General features: G+C 56.0%; 2 protein-coding genes across 4 annotated transcripts in view; one reads left to right on the top strand and one right to left on the bottom strand.

Annotated features, from left to right (window-relative positions):
- Nucleotides 1-17,815, top strand: part of ACO2 (aconitase 2) — a 55,331-nt gene extending 37,516 nt beyond the window's left edge. Inside the window, exons 5-19 of the mRNA XM_025881525.2 lie at nucleotides 3,172-3,264; nucleotides 7,021-7,179; nucleotides 7,408-7,558; nucleotides 8,760-8,864; nucleotides 9,830-9,921; nucleotides 10,952-11,057; nucleotides 12,195-12,352; nucleotides 12,573-12,646; nucleotides 13,133-13,244; nucleotides 14,091-14,213; nucleotides 14,394-14,549; nucleotides 15,473-15,664; nucleotides 16,109-16,241; nucleotides 16,784-16,905; nucleotides 17,312-17,815. Of these exons, the coding sequence (XP_025737310.1) occupies nucleotides 3,172-3,264; nucleotides 7,021-7,179; nucleotides 7,408-7,558; nucleotides 8,760-8,864; nucleotides 9,830-9,921; nucleotides 10,952-11,057; nucleotides 12,195-12,352; nucleotides 12,573-12,646; nucleotides 13,133-13,244; nucleotides 14,091-14,213; nucleotides 14,394-14,549; nucleotides 15,473-15,664; nucleotides 16,109-16,241; nucleotides 16,784-16,905; nucleotides 17,312-17,449 (1,914 nt within the window). The 3' untranslated portion in view covers nucleotides 17,450-17,815. The remainder of the gene's footprint in view (nucleotides 1-3,171; nucleotides 3,265-7,020; nucleotides 7,180-7,407; nucleotides 7,559-8,759; nucleotides 8,865-9,829; nucleotides 9,922-10,951; nucleotides 11,058-12,194; nucleotides 12,353-12,572; nucleotides 12,647-13,132; nucleotides 13,245-14,090; nucleotides 14,214-14,393; nucleotides 14,550-15,472; nucleotides 15,665-16,108; nucleotides 16,242-16,783; nucleotides 16,906-17,311) is intronic.
- The window catches only part of POLR3H (RNA polymerase III subunit H), a 29,063-nt gene continuing 27,159 nt past the window's right edge, over nucleotides 17,669-19,572 (bottom strand). For all 3 annotated transcript variants that reach the window (XM_025882287.2, XM_025882289.2, XM_025882288.2), the window contains one exon: nucleotides 17,669-19,087. In XM_025882287.2, the coding sequence (XP_025738072.1) occupies nucleotides 19,034-19,087 (54 nt within the window). In that variant the 3' untranslated portion in view covers nucleotides 17,669-19,033. The remainder of the gene's footprint in view (nucleotides 19,088-19,572) is intronic.

Raw genomic sequence — 19,572 nt, 5'->3', positions numbered from 1 at the left:
TGTTCTGTTAGAAAAATGATGCAGACCGGCTTCTGGTACAAGAGGATGGCTTAAATCTCCCTACCTACCAGCCTCACCTGTGCGCTCATTCGTGCTCTCGGCCAACCCCCGGGACCCTGGCAGGGAGCAGGGAGGCAGGCGGATGGCGTTGCTGTTCATGAATCCCAAGCAGCTGAGGCCCTGTGCAGGGAAGCCCCCCTGTCTTGAGTGCTGTCTCTTACTGATTGGCCTCCTTGGGGGGCTTTCTTCTGGGAGTTTGCTTCATGAGGTAGAAACAGGTGTATGCCACATGGAACTGTTTTTTTTCCTTGAATTCCTCCCAGCCTTCCTTATGAAATCAGATTCCTGCCCCTTTCCCCAGCCTCTGCTTGTGGTACCTTTGTGTGTGCCTGCTCTTGACCACAGCGGGTCTCCGCCTGCTCTGGACCTCCACCCTTTCTACCCCTTGCGCTGGAAGTGGGCCCCCCTCCTGGGGGGTTGTTGGCAGGAGCTGAATGCTGGCAGGGCTGCCATTGAAAGTGCTCCAGCTCCCAGGGTCAGCAGAGCTCCCGGAGCCTCTCAAACCCATGGGAAACACTCCGTTTTCCCACTCGAGCCCTCTCTTCCCACCCTGGCCTGTCAGTCTGGGTCCTGGCTGACGGTAGCTCTTTTTCTACTCTGCTGAAAGAGCCCAGCCTGCCGGCCAGAGGTTTCCCTGTTAGCAACAGCGGGGGTGGAAGGTTACAGGGGCCCCTGCGGAGCCGGGAGCTCACCGTGGCCAGGAACAGGGTCCTCTCCAGGCCTGCGGATGACTGCCCGCTGCAGGCCACTGCCTTCAGGGTCTGGCCCTCCCTTTACTTTATGGGTTCAGAATCTACCTTCTGGAGATGAGATTCACAGGATCACAGGATTTCAGTGTTTATTGAACACTAATGATGTGCTAGGAACTGTGCTAGACGCTGGGGATACGATGTGAACGAGACGGGGGCCCTGCCTTCGTGCATCTTGGAGTCTGTTAGGGAGACAGACACTAAACCATCACACAAGCAGGTAATTGCCGATTCGGTTATATCTTATGATGGGAGACATAGAACTCTGTGAGAGTATAAGAAAAGAAGTCTAATTTATTTTATTTTTAAAGATTTTATTTATTTGAGAGAGACACAGCGAGAGAAACACAAATAGGGGGAGTGGGAGAGGGAGAAGCAGGCCTCCCGCTGAGCAGGGAGCCCGAAACAGGGCTCGATCCCAGGACCCCGGGACCATGACCTGAGTCGAAGGCAGACGCCTAACAACTGAGCCACCCAGGCGCCCCAAGAAAAGAAGTCTAATTTAGACTCGGGGGGGAAAGGGACAGCCTCTTGAGGAGGATGTGACATGTAAGCTGAAACCAGCACAGATAAGCTGATACTAACTGGAGGAAGAACATTCCAGGCAGAACAGTATATATAAAAACCCCAAGGCAGGAAGCAACTTGAGGCATTTGTGCAGTTGAAAGGGGGCCTGTGGAAGAGAGGGTGGTGTGAGGTGGATTGGGGCAGGCACAGGCGGGGCTTTGAGGGCCATGGGCACCATCCTGGGAGTCCCTGAAGGGCTTAAGCAGAGGAGGGTTATGGTCAGATTTACATGTATTTGTAGAGTCCCTTTGGTTGGGGACCGGAGAGACAGAGTGACCTATCCAGGGTCACACAGCCAGAGAAGGCTCTAGGCTGAGTTCAGGCCAAGACTCTGCTGCACCATCCTGCCCCCCTTTGCTGCCACCACCACTTGCCCATACACAAGAACACGTACTCAGGCACACAGCCGCTCCTCCTGCCCTTGGTGCCAATGTTATAAGTGACTGATTTGAATGAAAAAGCTGTCTTAGTAATTATTAATCAGAGAGACAGCTCCAGGGGCCCCAGTTTTTTGTGTGCTGTTCTTTTGCCTGGGGGTACCCAGTGGGCCTCCGAAGGAGGCATGGTTGGTCTGGAGTTTAAATGAAGGAGGCTGCATGGTCTTGAGGGTGTGCTATTGAGGGCCAAGGAGCTGGCAGTGTGAGTCCCTCTGCCTTGGAGCTTGGGTCTTCCATGCTCAGAGGCCAGCATGTCTCACTGCCTGGTTCCTCCTTTGGGACTCTGTGCAGTCTGCCCTGGTCCCTTCCCTTTTGTCACTGGAGTCTCCCCTGTCCAAGAAGATACCATGTTTTCCAGATAGACCCTGACCTTATATCACCTGTGCTGGGAAGCCTTCCCTGCTCACTGAGGAAGCCACCTTCCAATTCCAGGCAGAGTGGGCACAACCCATCCTGTTGTGTTGTTGAAATCTGCATTTAAGAACATGGTCCATTTGACAGTCTTTCATTTGGGGCCCATCAGTTGTATTACCCAATATTGAGCACCTAACACGTGCCAGATGCTGGGGTTCCTAGATGTGCTCTTCCTTATAAGGGAGGAAGCTCTGTTTTATATTAGAATGTAACTCTTCAGTTATGTGGCTGCACAGGCCTGGTTTCAAACCCTGGGATTTAATTCAGGGATCTCCAGCAACTTATTTCACTTTTGAGACTTTGTTTTTTGCATCCGTAAAATGGCCTTGATGACAGTACCTTCCCTCTTTCGTGCGATGGATTGTGAGGATGTTTAGTGCGGTGGGCATTCAATAAATGTTAGCCAGGATTACTGACGTTGCCTTAAATGAGGCATCCGAGGCTTAGGTGGAGAAATAGCCCCTTGCGTGAGTTACAGTAGCACTGGAGCACCCACTTGATCCCACTGCTTCCCTTTGACAGCCCCCTTCCCCCAACACCATATCCCAGTTAGACGGTCCTGTGGTGCTGTGCCCCTCACTGCTGGCCTTGACTGAGGACTTGAGTGCCAGAGGGACCCTTAGAGATGACGTAGCCAAGTTCCTTCTACAAATAAGGAAACTGAGATCAGGATAGAGAAGGGACTTGTGCCAGACCCACTCCCTTGCCAGGTGTCACAGAACTGAGGCTGTCTCTGCTCCCTTGCCTTTGTCCCTAGGCCAGCCAGCTGAGACTGGGCCAACATCCAGGCCCTTTTGGAATTATTTGTAGAAGGCCTCCAGTAGAGGGCCTGTTTTCATAGCGCCAGCATTTCAGAGTTGCAGGGTAGGGGTGGGGGGTGAGCAAGGGTTGTTCCAGACACACACTGTATTACTAATGCTCTGGTTATTGATTTGTCTCACTAGGACATAAACCAGGAAGTGTATAATTTCCTGGCAACCGCAGGTGCCAAGTATGGCGTGGGCTTCTGGAGGCCTGGCTCTGGAATCATTCACCAGGTAAAGCAGGGCTTGACCTGCCTTTCTGGGGGAAGGGCCCTTAGGGAACCAGAGAGCATCTCCTGGCCTACAGGAGCAGAAGGCCAGAGGCTCAGGAGGGTGGAGGGGGCTTATATTAGGGGGTTATATTATTTTTTTGTCTGGCTTTTTCCCACAAGTGTTATTCCTTGTTGCATGGACAGCTGACATTTGATGGGTGTGTGCAGGCACTAGACTTAGCACTTGACAGATGATAACGTACTCGTTCACCACAACTCTATGAGGTCGGTGGTTTCATTATTTGTGCCTTACAGATGAAGAAACTGAGGCACAAAGAAGTTAATCCACTTGCCCAGGGACAACTGGCTGAGGGTGGAGGCAGGATTTGCCTCCGGCAGTCAGTGTTCTGCACCATGGGCTTCAGGCTCGCCTCCCACCACACCAGGGGTTCTTACCCCTTTGGGCCCCTTATTCTGTAGGGTGGAGGTGCCCCAGGTCACGTGGCTTTGTCAGCCAGGAGTTCTTCCGGGGTCTCCTGAAGGATGGATGATCTTTTGGTGGGCGATTTTGTCTCTGCAAGTGCAAGTGTGTGTGCATGTGTTTCTAGGGAGATAGGTACTTCGATTTCATCCAAGGTGACTAGTTTGTGGGGTGTGCACTGGTTTGTGTGTCCATTTGCCATCCATCCTGTATGTGCGAGACCTGCCTCTTTACACCTTTCCAAGGTGACCCTTCTCCCCACCTCTGTCCCAGGCCCTCAAGATGAGCTGAGTCAGGCTGTAATCTGACCCTGCATGGGCTCCAACACTGCCCCACTCCGAAACCAGAGCCCACGGATCACTCCTCTGCCCTTTTGAGCCATTGCCCTTGCCAGGAAGGGACTGCCTGGGAGTGGCAGGTCACAGCTGTGTGCAGGGTGTAGAAAGCCTCTCTCAGCGGTAGGGCTAGGGAGTCAGGTGGATCCAACTTTGGACTTCATCGCGAAGAGCAGCCCAATCCAAGGGTCTCCCTTTCTACCCCATTACAAATACCCAGGCCTTTTTGGCAGCCCCTGGGCCAAAGTTTGGGGCTATGAGTGATGGTAGCTCACAGCTGCCCCTGGCTGCCAGCTAAGTGTACAGCATGATATATCTTTTCCTTTATTTTAAATTATTATTTTATTATTTTTATTATTTTTAATTTTTTTATTAAAATATTTACTTATTTTAGACAGTGTGGGGGAAGGGGCAGAGGGAGAAGAGAATCTCAAGCAGATGCCACACTGAGTGCAGAGCCCGACATGGGGTTTAATCCCAGGACCCTGAGATCATGACCTTAGCTGAAGGCAGACACTTAACAACTGAGCCACCCAGGTGCCCTATTTTTATTTTTTTTAAGATTTTATTTCTTTATTTGAGAGTGAGCAAGAGAGAGCACTCATGCACACACGCAGGGAGAGGAGGAGAGGGAGAAGCAGTCTCCCCACTGAGCAAGGAGCCAGAAACAAGGCTCCATCCCAGGACCCTGGGATCATGACCTGAGCCGAAGGCAGACACTTAACCAGTTGAGCCACCCATGCACCCCTATTTTTCCCTTAAAAAAGAAAATTCCCATGAAGCATGTGATCTCTGTGCAGCTTTGATTTTTCTCTCCTCCTCGATGTCAGGCCACCAGCAGCTTTCACCCACCATGTCGAAACCAAACCTTAACCCCTTTCCCTCTGCTTTGAATGTCCTGTGCCCAGGCCTGGCACATCCTTCCTCCTCCACATCTCTGCCTTTTGGTTACCTCTGTGAGGCGCCCCCTGCCTTCCCTTGTGCCCAGCATTAGAGCACCCTTATGTGATTCTCTGTGGGACCCCTTCACGTTATGACCCCTGTATGTGCCAGGACCTTCTGCACCAGACCATGCGCTCTGGGGACAGAGACTGCACTTTACCGATTGCTCTGTAGCTCTGGGCCTGGGGCCAGGTAGGTAGAGACTAGGTCCACAGTGTACACATGTGTTGTGTGGGTCGATGGCTAATGTACACTTTCTCCTCCCCTCCCCCATCCGCATCCAGCTGCCCGAGGAGGTCACTGTCACAGCCAGTTTCATTGTGACACTTTGTGCAGTCCTTAGGTCTGCACTAACCCCTTCCTTTTGGACATGGACCATGTTGGTGGTCTGCACTGTGTAGACCACACTGAATTCTGTGTGTCTGCTCTTCATGGTCAGACTTGCAGAACCTTGAGGAGCCTTACATTAACTAGGTTTAAACTTTGGTTTGTGGCTAGGGCAAGGAGGCCAGAGAAATGAAACAGTTGAGCAGTGTCCTTTCCAACAATTGTTTGTCTAGGATTTCCTCTCTGTTCGTCTTTTCTCCCAGCCAGCTGTCACCCTCCTGAGGAAGGAACCAGCCCTTCTAACTGCCAACAGTCCTGAGAGGCAAGACCCCTCACTCCTTGCTGAGTCTGCTGGGAGATGTGTATCCCAGGGCAGGGGCCCTGGGGTTTCTGTAGTACTCCATGGAGCCTGTCCACCATGAGGCAGGCCCGACCATTCATGGAGCCTTTCACGTCTCTGACCTCCTTTGCCCTTCCCAACATCTGAGTGTGTGCTACAAAAGAATAAATAGAAGTACTGTGTCTCCCAGGCACGACTATAGCTTAATACACATGATCTCAGGGGCGCCTGGGTGGCTCAGTTGTTAAGCGTCTGCCTTCGGCTCAGGTCATGATCTCAGGGTCCTGGGATCGAGCCCGGCATCAGGCTCCTTGCTCAGCGGGAAGCCTGCTTCTCCCTCTCCCACTCCCCCAGCTTGTGTTCCCTCTCTCGCTGTGTCTCTCTCTCTCAAAAAATAAAATCTTAAAAAAAAAAAAAAATACACACGATCTCATTGAGTTATCACTGTGAGCACCATGGGCTGTTTCTATCTATGAGGAAATAGGCCTGGAAGGTGAAGTGACTTGCCCTAGGTCCCACACCTACTAGCAGGCAGTGGGTCTGGGGCTCAGACTGAGGGCCCCTTGGCCAGGGCTTTTCCAGTAACATCCTGTGGCTTCCGATGCCTGCATGGGGGGCAGGGCTGCTCTGGGATAGCTGTACCTCCGGAATCAGATGTTTTGGGGAAATGCTAACTGCCAGCACCTTCCCAAGCTGGGAAGAGGCCCTCAATGAAGGAGCCATTTTGAACAGGAAAGGGGAGGAGGAGGCAAGGCAGCATCTACATGAGCAAGTCATTTCAGTTCTCAGAGCTACTACCAGGCCTTGGGTTGGGGAGGCATTGTCTGTACTTGCTTTCAGTTCACCAGCAGAAGAGCCCAGGGCCTGTGCTCCTGTCGGGTCTCCAGTGCTTCCTTGCGGACACTGGAGCCAGCTCCTGAAGAAATTGTCCCCCTGAGAAGCCCAGTGGGCACGTGCCACGCCCTAGGTCACGTGAGATGGGGAGCAGGTGTCAGGAGCACCTGTAGGCAGTCACATTTCTCACAGGACACATTCCTGTATCTCTGCTCGTCTGGTTCTCACCGTGATTCTAGGGTCAAGGCGGTGCAGGTGTTCTTGGTACCATGCCGCAGACACGGACCCTGGGGCACGAGGAGGCACTTGCAAGCCCAAATCAGACTAGTCCAGAACTGTCGGAGCTGGTCAGGGGCCCAGGCTTCCTGTCTCTCTTCCAGCCACCTTTGAGAGGCTCTATCCTGGAGGGGTGCCTGGGAATGGCCCAGAGAGCAGCTTTGCCAGACCCTTTTGGTCCCTACTTCTCTTCTCTGATGAGTGCTTTTAGGCTGAAGATCTTGGGGTCTTTTTTTCTTCCAGATCATTCTGGAAAACTATGCATACCCTGGGGTTCTTCTGATTGGCACTGATTCCCACACCCCCAATGGCGGTGGCCTGGGGGGCATCTGCATTGGAGTCGGGGGTGCTGATGCAGTGGATGTCATGGCCGGGATCCCCTGGGAGCTGAAGTGCCCCAAGGTGAGGAATAGGGAAGGGCTCTTTCAGTGGTGGCTGCAGAGGGGTGGTTGACGGGGAGGCATGGGAGCCTGTGAGACCCAGATGGGTTGAAGGAATAGTTCAGACTCAGACCTCTCTAGGAGAGAGGCAGTGGTAAATAAGCAGGAATGGGAATTCCAGCAGGCGGACCCTTTTGGTTGGAGCATGACACACGGTGCCTAAAATTGCTGTCTCGCTCCACCTATTCAGGTGATTGGTGTGAAGCTGACAGGCTCGCTGTCCGGTTGGACCTCCCCCAAAGACGTGATCCTAAAGGTGGCGGGTATCCTCACCGTGAAAGGTGGCACGGGCGCCATTGTGGAGTACCACGGGCCTGGTGTAGACTCCATCTCCTGCACGGGTGAGGAGGGTGGCCATGTGACATTGCCCGCAGACTGTGTAGGGCCTGATGGGGCCTGTCATTGAGCCATGGAAGCAGTGAATGGCCTTCCCCTGAGAACCCATCAGTTTGGAGACTTGGATGGACACCTAGAGGTGGGGGGGTATTATCTAGTCAAGGTCCCTCAGTAGACTTCAGCTGCCATGGCACTGGGCTGCCTTGGGGGACCCGGAAATGGAATGCCAGAAAGGATGGAGGTGGTGGTGGGAACGGGGAGTCAGAGCCAGGGCTTCATTCACAAAGCAGCCCCCTTCCCACGTCTTCCCTGGAGCCTCACTCAGATCCCTTGAATTAGACTTCTCACCTACTAGGCTCTAAGACCAAGTAAGTAGGAGCCAGGCCCTTCTCATCACTCCAGGTGACCTGGCTTCAATGCCTGGGCGCTCCGGAGTGCAGGGACACTTGGAACAAACCTTCCAGATGGTCCAGTCCAGACTTCCCCAGGTTCAGAGCCCCCACAGGGATCCTGTTCAGCTGGCCCCTTTCCCCTCCAGAGATGGGGCTCAGTCCTACAGGTAGCCCTTACTGCCACTGGGCAGCTCAGTTTGGGAGTGGGTAGCAGTCCCGTGCCCTAGCAACCCCATGAGACTAGCGTCCTGGTGCAGTCAGGACATCTGTAAGCCTCACCGCTCCTGCGTGAGACTCTGTGGTCCAGATAGTGGGTGTCCTTCCAGTCTTATTGCTGGAAAACCTGAGACCCAGAAACATTTCCACTGTGGTGGCTGAGAGGAGAGCAGACCTGGACACCAGGCAGGTGGACCTAGACCTGAATACCGATGCCAGCGCCTGCATTTGCTCTGTGGCATGACCTCGGACCTCTCTGAGCCAGTTCGCTCACCTGCAAAATGGCCACAGTAACAGCTGGGCTGTCTGGCCAGGTCAGCCTTCAGTACATGATGGCCGTCTGGTCAGTCAAGCGGCACTGCCAGGCCCAGAAGTGGAACCTGGCTGGGAGGGGCTGAATCTTGTGTTCTGTCTGCGGGCCCTGGTTTTAACCCTGGGCCACGAGGGATGAGTCTGTCTGCTGCCACAGGATGGCTGTGTGCGTGAGGGAGGGAAGGACACCAGCTCCCCAGGGTGAATATGTGTGTGCACACCCAGCAGGTGTGTGGGACCCATGCCCAGCTGCTCTGCCCGCTTCACAGGCTCTGTTTCTCTACAGGCATGGCAACAATCTGCAACATGGGCGCAGAAATCGGAGCCACCACGTCAGTGTTCCCTTACAACCACAGGATGAAGAAGTACCTGAGCAAAACAGGCCGGGAGGGTGAGCCGGCAGGGCCAGGGGGGAACGGCAGCACAGTCGTGTTGCATGGAGACCCCGGAGCTAAACCTTTCCCTTCAGGGCAGGGGTCTTTAATCTCGTGTTTCCAGTCTGGCTTCAGAGGCCCTGAGAAGCCCCCACAGCGGTGTGAAAAGTTGCGCGCGCACGCGCGCGTGTGTGTGCTACTGTTTCTGAGTAGAGTGTCTGCAGCTCCACCAGCTTCTCTAAGGGCCTGGCATCTGAGATACCTCTGCCTTGAGACTGGAATTTAGTTCTACCTGAAAGGATGGCCAAGTCCAGGGTCTTTTTGGTCTGGTCCCTGGTGCCCCCTACAGGAAGCTCTGGAAATGACATGAATCTGCTTCTGTTTATGATTCCTGCCCAGTAGGAGGAAAACATTTGGAACCAGAACCACTTCCTCAGCCTCCCCCACAGTTTTCCTGAGGTTCTAGCTTGGCTTCTTTGAAGCTCAGAGGAAGAAATAGGGCCTGTGGGAGGGATCATTGGAGCCTCCAAAGGGAGGTGAGCAAGGGTGGTTGGTGGAACCAGAAGCCAGGGGTCATGGGGAGAGCTTGTCCAGTTGCTTCCAAAAGCTGAACACCTGGAGTCCTACCTGGCTGTCCCGTCCCTCTCTTTCATTATCAGGTAGCTTCTCCTTCAAAATTCAGTGCTTCTCATTTCCAGGAAGCCTTCCCTGACTCTGAACCTCAGTTGTTACTTCTGTGTCCCCGTGTTCCTGTGTCTCGTATCATATTGTAACTTCCAGTTCATTGATAGCTCCTTCATTAGATTGTGTGCTCCTTGAGGGCAGGGACTGTGTCCTGTGCTGTTTTCATCATTTCTTCAGGGAACTGGCTCAAATGGATGGATGGATGGATGGACGGTCGGTCGGTCGGTCGGTCGGTCGGTCGGTCTCATAACCAGGTTCTGTCCCACGTGCTTTAATCTCCCTCCCTTATTGGTTTCAGAAATTGCCAAACTAGCTGATGAATATAAGGATCACTTGGTACCTGACCCTGGCTGCCATTATGACCAGCTGATTGAAATCAACCTCAATGAGGTGAGGAAGGCAGTTGGGTCCAAGGAATTTCTGACGGTGGGGAGTTCAGGCCCCATCTGGGGACTCCTAGGGGGCCCTGCCTGCACACCCAGCAGGGTAATTGGGCCTTTGGTTCCCCAGTGCTCCTGCAAACTGCTGCCCAAATCAGGCTGCAGTTGGGTGGGAGAGGCGGCTGTGGCTGGTGATTCAGAAGCTGGCTCAGTTTGCCTCCACCTTGGTGTTAGCAGAAGCCAAGACTTTGCCCTGGAGTTTGCTTTGTTATCTGAGTTCAGAGGTCATGGCCCAAGATTCCCAGTCGTGTTGCGTGGAGACCCTGGAGCATGGGGAGCGTTTGGCACCCTGAGACCTACAGACCAGAGTGAGTGTTTGGATGGCTGGAGGAAAGGAAGCAGCCGAGTAGACTGGTTGAAGGTTTAGGCCCTGAAGACAGTCTTCATGAATTCAAATCCTAATTCCTGACCCTGCCAACTGAAGCTTGTGACCTTGAGCAAGTTCCTCAACCTCTTTTGGCCTCACTTTATCATATGTAAAATCTCAGGTGACCATGGGACCTGAACGCGCTAATTCATGTAGTAATATTTGGGCACATGTATTGAGAGCCGTGTGCAGGCGCTTTGCTAAGTGCTTTGCATTTGTTGGTAAGTATTATCACAGACAAAGCACCTGGCTTTAAGTCTGTTTTTGTCATAAGATTGATTACAGAGCGTCACAGTGTAGGAGACAATGGACTCATGATGCTGACTTCCTTCATTTCTTCCATGCTTTTGCCATCTCCTACTCTGTGACCTTGAGCAAGGCACGCCATCTTCTTCATCTGCACAGTGGAGATAATATGAACCTCACAGGGTTGGAGGGGTCCTGGAGCTGGTGCGTGTACAGAGCCCACCGCTCGGGTGTTTCCTGGGTTTGAGCTAGAAGTCAGCCTCCTGGGTCCTCTGTAAGGACCTGGGGGAGTGGGAGCCACGCAGCCTCTGGAGAACAGTCTAAGATTTCCACACTACGATTTGTTCTCTCCCTTTTGTTTTTTCAGCTGAAGCCACACATCAATGGGCCCTTCACCCCTGACCTGGCTCACCCTGTGGCAGATGTCGGCGCCGTGGCAGAGAAGGAAGGATGGCCTCTGGACATCAGAGTGGGTGAGTACCTTCCACCGTCGGCTTCACAGGCTGCGGGACCAGGAGGCCTGCCCAGGGCTGCAGACGCCTGCCGGCGCTCACCATGGGCACTTCCTACAGGTACCAGGCACTTTCTGAAATAGTTTGTTTCTTCTTTATGGCTTTTTAAAAAAATTAGTTTTTTTGGTAATACCAAAAAGAAATACATGCTCATTGTAGCGAATATTCACAAACAGGTGAATTTTAAAAACTCATCTGAACCCTTAACCAGAAACCAGCTCAAGGAGCTCCTGGAGGGGTTCTTTCTGCGTACGTGTACATATTGACATGTGTCTACTTCTGTTTTACAAACGTTTCATCAGCCCAACCCTGCCGCTTGATTTCCATTCACATGCTTTGCATGTACGGACACACTGGCATGTTATTATGACTGGCCCGTCACCGGACAGTGTGACTGGAACGTGAACCACAAAGCCAGGTGGCCTCGGCTTGAATCTGGCTTGGGTACTACAGAGCTAGGCGACCCTGAGCAAGTTACATTACCTACCTGTGCCTTGGTTCCCTGTCTGGAAAACAAGGGTGATACTGTGTTTACCTGTAAATGTTGGAGGGGCGGTGAGTTAACACAGTGTCTGGCGTAAAACAGTGCCATGTGTTCTCCCTCAGCGGTTGAAGCAAATGTAAAAAAACGGTGGTTTCATCAGAAGCAGATTGCTGAACTGCTGAGTGAAGAATGTCTTGAGGTCTGTCAGTAATATGTCATCCAGTCTTTATTGACTTTTTGAATAACTATCGTAGACTTTTAAAAAATAATTTTTTCTCCCTGATGATAAAGCAATTAAAGAAGGAGAGAATACTCAAAAGTATGAAAGAAGAAACTTTATCTCCTAAAAGCCCCGATCCAGCCATGGTCACTGTTCGTGTCCTGGAGTGAGCCCTCTGACTAACCTCACTGGCCACATCACCTTCCCCTGGAAGGCCGGGCCGTGGAGCAGCCTGTCCTGTGGCGGCAGACAGTTGGATTGCTTCCAGCTCGTCTCCGTTAAGAACAGCCCCAGGCCCGGCACGGTTGGCGAACTCCTGACCAGGTCTGGATAGTTGAGGTCAGGTGGAGACCTCTGGTCCTGACCCCTGGCCCCACCACCCACAACGCACCAGGTCTGATCGGCAGCTGCACCAACTCTAGCTACGAGGACATGGGGCGTTCGGCGGCCGTGGCCAAGCAGGCACTGGCCCGTGGACTCAAGTGCAAGTCCCAGTTCACCATCACACCGGGCTCCGAGCAGATCCGTGCCACCATTGAGCGGGACGGCTATGTGAGTGCCCATACGCCCTGCCCCTGGCTTCCCCTCCCCGCCACCGAGCAACGTGGCTTCGGGCAGGACAAGCCACAGCCTTGTCAGCTGGGGCGGCTACAGGTTCCCCTGCAGCTGCCCTAGGGTTCCAGAATGGCTCTTCATCACTCAGGCTGCTGACCCACCCTTGCCCATCAGCCACCAGCCTGCCCCTGACCTTTCCGTGTCCTCCTCTCTGCAGGCACAAATCCTAAGGGAAGTGGGTGGCATCGTCCTGGCCAATGCCTGTGGCCCCTGCATTGGCCAGTGGGACAGGTGAGAGGCGCACCTCTGATAGGACAGCCTGTTGTGTTCTGGGGTCCGGAGCCCCAGATGTTGAGGGGAAGTGTCACTGGGTGGAGAGAAGAGACTCGGCCCCAGGCCTCTCTAGCTTCAGGGGCTACTGCACACTAGAAGACTTTTCTAGGAAGGACTGGAAAGTTGGGCTGAAAGTAAAGAGGAAGGAGTGGCCACCTGGCTGAAGCCAGATGCAGCCAGGGGCTCTGAGGGGGTGGTGTGAATGGAGGCAGTGGCCCAAGGTCGGGAAAGTCAGGCCTTGGTCTGGGCTCTGCCTGCCTTACGTGCGGTCCAGGCAAACCTCTGGGCTCTCCCAGGGTCCCTCCCGCTCTGTATGCGTGAGTCCCAGGGAGGAGGTGGCTGTCTCAGGGTCTTTCTGTTTCCCACTCCTCTGTCATAAGCCAGGCAGGACGGGTTTGGTGACAAGGACAGACACGCTTAACCCTGTCTCCTCTGGCCTGGCAGAAAGGACATCAAGAAGGGGGAGAAGAACACAATCGTCACCTCCTACAACAGGAACTTCACAGGCCGCAATGACGCGAACCCTGAGACCCATGCCTTTGTTACATCCCCGGAGGTGAGCCCGCCCGGCCAGGCCGTGGCCCGGGGCTGCCTCTGGGGCCGGGCGTCTGACCTCATGGGGCTGCTGAGGGGGGCGCTGGCATCATAGAGCAAGGGGCTGTCTGGGTGGAAACCAAGAGCCACAGGCCTCAAGCGTCACGCTCCCTCTGCTCCCTGCCTGGCCCCCTCATGGCCCAGGAGCCTGAGGGGCTTGTTGGCCACAGTTATGGTCACAAGCTGGAGCTTGGAATCCCTGCCCAGGACAAAGGGCAGCCCTGCCTCTACCCAGTCGTATGGCCTTGGCCAAGTCACTGTCCTTCTCTGTGCCCCAGGCTCCTGTCAGGATTACAGGAAAGTGCATGCACTGTCTCCTCCAGGAAGGTGGCCTCTGACTAGGAACGCTGATGTGCCAAATGCTCCGGGGCAGAGTGGCTGTTCAGCCTCGGCCATTGGCAGCACACGGCCAGTCTTTCTTGCCTTATTTTTTATATAAAAGATTTTAAGTAATCTCTACACGCCATGCAGGGCTTGAGCTCAACCCCGAGATAAAGGGTTACATGCTCTTGTTTCTTGGCTTTAAATGAGTATTCCAGAAATACTTTTAGCCAACAAAAGTGACTGAAGAGGTGGCGCCTTCCTTCCATGTCTTCAGCCGCCCATTTGGGAACAAGGGCCCCAGCGCATGCCCGTGACCTGCATCCCCAGAGACGTTCTTGCAGCTCTGGCCTCTGTCGGGAGGACTTGTGTGTGGAGAACTTAGATGTACCTGGGCTCCATTCCCCGTTTCCATCTGGGCTCCTGCTAGGGTGGGGGATGGGAGTGGTGTTTGGTGCTAACCAGCAGTGGGCCACCTCCATTCCAGATTGTCACAGCCCTGGCCATTGCTGGCACCCTCAACTTCAACCCAGAGACTGACTTCCTGACAGGCAAGGATGGCAAGAAATTCAAGCTGGAGGCTCCAGATGCAGACGAGCTTCCCCGAGCGGTGAGCAGGCCCTGCCGCTCGCCATGGGGCTAAGACCCTGCCCTTCCTGGGCAGGCAGGTTGGCACTGGGAGAGAGAATGAGGCAGCTCCATGCATGGGGAGAGGGGGGCCTTCTACAGGAGCCTGTGCTCATGGGGACGGAGGACTAGGCACCCAGCATGTCCCGACCTCCTCCTGCAGGAGTTCGACCCTGGGCAGGACACCTACCAGCACCCTCCCAAGGACAGTAGCGGGCAGCGGGTAGATGTGAGCCCCACCAGCCAACGCCTGCAGCTCCTGGAGCCTTTTGACAAGTGGGACGGCAAAGACCTGGAGGACCTGCAAATCCTCATCAAGGTCAGCGGCAGGGGGAGAACAGCCCCGGCCTGCCCAGGCCCTGCCTTCAGCGGCAGGAAGGGCTGTGGAACCACGTGCTCTCCCCGGGGCGCCGGTGGGGAAAGTCGGGGCGGGGGCCGGCAGGGAGGTCCGGCTGCAGAGGAACCAGGGCCTCCACGGCCCAGTGTCCCTTTCTCCCCTGCCCCATGCCAGGCCGAGCCGGATCTGGCCAGCTGTGTCTGGGGTGCTCAGCCATCAGCGGCAGCTGGTGAGGGCCACCTGCAGCGGCCACGGGCCGTGGGTGCAGCACAGGAAAGGCCAGAAGGGCACCAGGTCTCCACGCCTCTGGCTTGACCACACAGGCTCCAGAAGCCACAGAGTTCTCTGCTCCCGCAGTTGGGCATCGGTTGGTCTGGCCTGTGTCTGGGAGTCGAGCGGACACAAGCCTCTGTGGTGTGGCCAGAGGCCTCAGACCCATGTCAGGCATGAATTTTTGTTGTTTACTAAAGGTCCTCAGGCAGTGGCAGTCGGTATTAAGCCCACATGATCGATAAAACTGGTGACCAGCCAATCAGGACACGTCCTTGGGCTCCTCTGGGTCCCGCATGAGGTCTGTGGCTGGTCTTCCTGCCTGGGCATCACTTGCCTGGGGGCCTAGGTCAGAAGGGTGAGTGAGCAGACCTGCCTGTGGGTGTCCTGTCCCGGACAAGTCACCGAGCAGCCCAGGCCCTTCAAGGGGTCAGGGACGGTCTGGCCTGAGCCCTTGTCAAAGTATAGCAAGGCCATGGTGGCAGACTGTGTGTCCAAAGCCAGACCTGCTGCCTTTGTCACCCTTCCTGGGTTGCAGGTGCTGGGCCTGCTGCCAGCCTCTAGAGGGCTTCTCCCTTCGTCCAGCTCTCCCGCGCCGTGCCCTGATCTCTGTCCTCTCTTCTCACCCACCCAAGGTCAAAGGGAAGTGTACCACCGACCACATCTCGGCTGCGGGCCCCTGGCTCAAGTTCCGTGGGCACCTGGACAACATCTCCAATAACCTGCTCATTGGCGCCATCAACATCGAAAATGGCAAGGCCAACTCCGTGCGCAATGCCGTCACCCAGGAGTTTGGTCCTGTCCCTGATACTGCCCGCTACTACAAGGTGGGTCCCGGTCGGTGGGGGCGGGGGCAGGGATGCAGGGAAGGGGTGCTCCCCCCCCCCCCAGGAGCCCACACCAATAGCTCTGCAGTTGAAGGATGCCCTGGTGCCACGGGGGCAGTCCTGTGTCACCCTCACCACATACCCCTGCTCTGGGCTCTGCTCCGATCCCACACTGGCCTTCCCCCAACACCTGCCTCTGTCCTGAGTACGGTGGGTAGGTGGCACCTCCCCATGCCCCTTGCAGAGAGTCAGGGCCCGTGTCTGATCACCTCCGTCCCCTCAGGGCCTGATTGGGGCCTGATTGACCTCTGATTTCACCAGCCCCTGGGGAGCAGATAGGGAGGGGCCTCTCCGGCCCCCTGACCTGTGAATCTCAGGAAGCCCAGGGCCAGCAGGCAGGGGGCCAGCGTCCTCGCCCTCATGGCCGCCTCATTTGTCTGACAGAAACACGGCATCCGGTGGGTAGTGATCGGAGATGAGAATTACGGGGAGGGCTCGAGCCGGGAGCACGCAGCACTGGAGCCTCGCCACCTCGGGGGCCGGGCCATCATCACCAAGAGCTTTGCCAGGATCCATGGTAAGGTGGAGTCAGGTCGCGCCACATCCGCTTCCCCTCCCTGGCAGCCCACGGTCACCCGCCCTGCCGGTGGTGGAGTCAGGCCTGGAGCCACGCGACTGGTTTCCACACCGTGTCCACAGCTCCCGTTTTCCACCAGTCTCTGCCCCTTCTGAGTTGCGTTGGGTCCAAGGCCCACTGCTTCCCAAGATGGGAACTTGCTTCCAAACTTGCAGACCTAAGCAGCAGAAATCCAGGGCACGTGGTCAGGGGATGTTCTGATTGTGTATGTCTGTCAGGAAGGCCAATGGAGACCCAAACCAGCACGCTGACGTAGGCTCAGGCAGAAGGGACCCTGTCATTGGGAGTATAGCCACCCTGGTCCTTTTAGTTCTGCTCAGAGTTGTTTCCAGATGGCAGGACCAGGGTGCCTCTCCCAGAGCCTTTGCTGGGCTTAGAAAAGGAAGCTCTTAGGCTGGTGAGGCTCCCTGTGCAGAGAAGCGGGGGCGAGGGGGGACTGGCCCTGCGTGCTATGGAATGACCCTATGCTCTCTGCCTTCTAGAAACCAACCTGAAGAAGCAGGGCTTGCTGCCCCTCACCTTCGCTGACCCAGCCGACTACAATAAGATTCACCCCGTGGACAAGCTGACCATCCAGGGCCTGAAAGATTTTGCTCCTGGCAAGGTCAGGGGGCCAGGGAGGGAGGGCAGGTCGGGGACAGCCACCTTGCTTCCCCTCCTTCTCCTCCCATGAGTCTTTGTTTCAGCTGCAGGGGCCCTTAAACTCTCATGGCACCCGCGTCGGAGGGAAGGAAGTGCCTTCCCAGAGACAAGGGTGGAGCCAGCTCAGGCCCACGCATCAGGGCAGGCTTGGCACTCAGGCCAACAGCCCATGCAGAGCAGGACCCTCTTGTCCCTGGGAGTCATGCCATCCAGGTCTTACTGGGGCCACCCAAGCCAGGACCTGGCCTAGAGCTTGGTTTGCCTGCTGGCCCGAGGTTCACCTTGCGTGCACCCCACCTCCCTGACCCTGCACCAGAATCCAGGGCTGTGTTCCTAAGACCCACTCCACTTCCCCCTACTCTCAACAGCCCCTGAAATGCATCATCAAGCACCCCAACGGGACCCAGGAGACCATCCTCCTGAACCACACCTTCAACGAGACCCAGATCGAGTGGTTCCGTGCCGGCAGTGCTCTGAACAGAATGAAGGAACTGCAGCAGCATTAAGGTCGGGCTCTGCACCCTGCCCGCCTGCTCCTTGGACCCGACTCCGGGGTCCCCAGTGCAGTCCACACGTCATCAGAACTGGATCCACCCAGATCCAGCCACGGCTTCCTGCTCCAAGACGGTGTGCTCAGCCTGAGTGACCCACGGTTGGGGGCGGGGGGGTTCTTAAAAGAATGTTCCAGCCCCCCCTGCCTTCCCATGTTTAGTTTGATTGAGATCTTGAGCAACTCCATTCAGCTATTTATTTTTGATGACAAGACTCCCGTCTAAAGTTTTTCTCCTGCATCATTTCACTGGTGGCTCAAAGATTTTAAAGAAACTTTTGCTCTTACAAGGAAAATTAAGAATCCAAACTCAGTGACTGTCCCTGTGTGTGAGTGGTGGTATCCGTACCGTTACCGACTCCAGGGCGCAGGGTGGGTCGCTGTGGCCAGTCGGCAGAGGCCCCCACTGGCCACGCCACAGCAGACCTGCCACTGCCAGGAAGTTCAAGTGGGAAGGCCGCTTTCCCACTTCTTAGTCCCACCTTCCTGCCCCCGGGCCAGCCTCCCCTCCCCGCTCCCCAGCATCCGCATGGCCCCCCTGTGTCCTTCCCCTGGTCGTGGACTTATCCGCCTCCCTCAAGGCCATGGTGCCACGCGGGGGCGGGCATCGTTCTGCAGCTGCTGCTTCCCCTGGAGCGCCGTCCCCAGGCAGGACCCACGCCCCGGTGCCCTGGTGCCCGTGTGAACAGAGGCGGCCAGAGCAGGAGGTGGGCTCCAGGGAGGGCCCTTCCTCAGCACGAGACTTGCCTGACAGAAACTCGGTGTCCCGTGGGTGCCATAAAACAAGCCTGCGGGTCCTGTGGAAGTGAGTGAAGAGGCAGGAGGAACCTGGCAGAGCCCCTGTGCTGAATAAACAAGGTGCTGTTTGCCCTCGTCTGGGATTTGGTGCCGACAGCAGGCCCACGCATGGCCGAGGTCTGAAAGTAACCGTGGTCCTGCCGGGGGGGGGGGGGGGGGCGGGTAACACAGCTGGTCACCAGCCTGGCCCTCGGGCCACCTGAGCCCACGGCCTCCACTTTCCTGACGGCGCTGGCTTGCCTGAGTCCAGGCCCCCGCCTTCCAAACACTGGTGGGGAAAAAGGCCGCTGTCCCTGAAAGGTCAAGACTTGACAACTAGCAGCTACCCCAGGTCAGCCTCTCGCTCAGTTACTTTAGGGAGCCACCGCGCTTAGCCCAGAGCCCAGCCTGAGGCCCTCAATCCCCCAAGTCCTGCCACGGGGGCAGGTCACCTGCAGAAGTGACCCGGGGAGAAGGAAGGACAGGCGGTCCCAGCTGTGGCAGCTCAGTGACCTTAGATCACAGAGACAGGGTGGCTCCTCCCTGACTGACGCCGTCTTTTATTAAAAGTCTGTGCCGTCGCCGAGAGGCAGAGGTCCAGAGGGAGAGCGGACTCCGGGGATAGCTCCAGTCCGGCGGGGCACACACTCTGCTCCTCGGCGTCTGCGGAAGTGGCTGTGGTCCTCACGGCCGGCTGCACCACTTCCCCAGGGCTGGGCTGGGGTCTGCCGGACTGGCCGAGGTCCGCCGTCGAGCCCCAGGGCTAGCTGCTGGTCCACCAGGAGAGAAGGCCCAGGCCTGGCTCACTGATGGATCCCTGCGCGGGGAGAGAGAAAACAAGAACATTTCATCTACCTTCAGGGCTTGAGCCACCTCGGGAGGCAGAGGGGCCCACCCTTCCGGGTGTCCCGCACAAAGGGAATAGTGGAGCAGGCACACACCAGCCAAGAGGAGGATGGGGGAAATCCAGAGGCCGCCCCCCCAGCACTCCCGGCTGGCACCCGGAAACACAGCCCAGCTCCCCTTTCCTGCCCCAACCTCACCTGAGGCCTCTAAGGAAAGTGCTGGTTCTCTAAAGGGCATGCCTCTGGCCCCAAGGCCTCAGCTGGGTCAGGTTCCCTTCCTCGCCGCCAGGCCTGTCCAGACATGGCCAGCGGCAGGCCAGGCCTGGGCACGCTCTCAGTCCTGCCAGGAAGGCCTAGTGACCCTGCACCCCAGCCTCCAAGAACATGCAGAGGGGATGCCCTTGGCCACCCAGATTTTTGACAAAGCACAAGCAGCCCCCAAAGCAAACCACCTGCA

Source organism: Callorhinus ursinus, unplaced genomic scaffold, assembly GCF_003265705.2.
Source record: "Callorhinus ursinus isolate GAN/ISIS: 27379988/994484 unplaced genomic scaffold, GSC_fseal_2.0 scaffold48, whole genome shotgun sequence".
Taxonomy (NCBI): Eukaryota; Metazoa; Chordata; class Mammalia; order Carnivora; family Otariidae; genus Callorhinus; species Callorhinus ursinus.
This window is presented reverse-complemented; position numbering and strand designations above follow the sequence as displayed.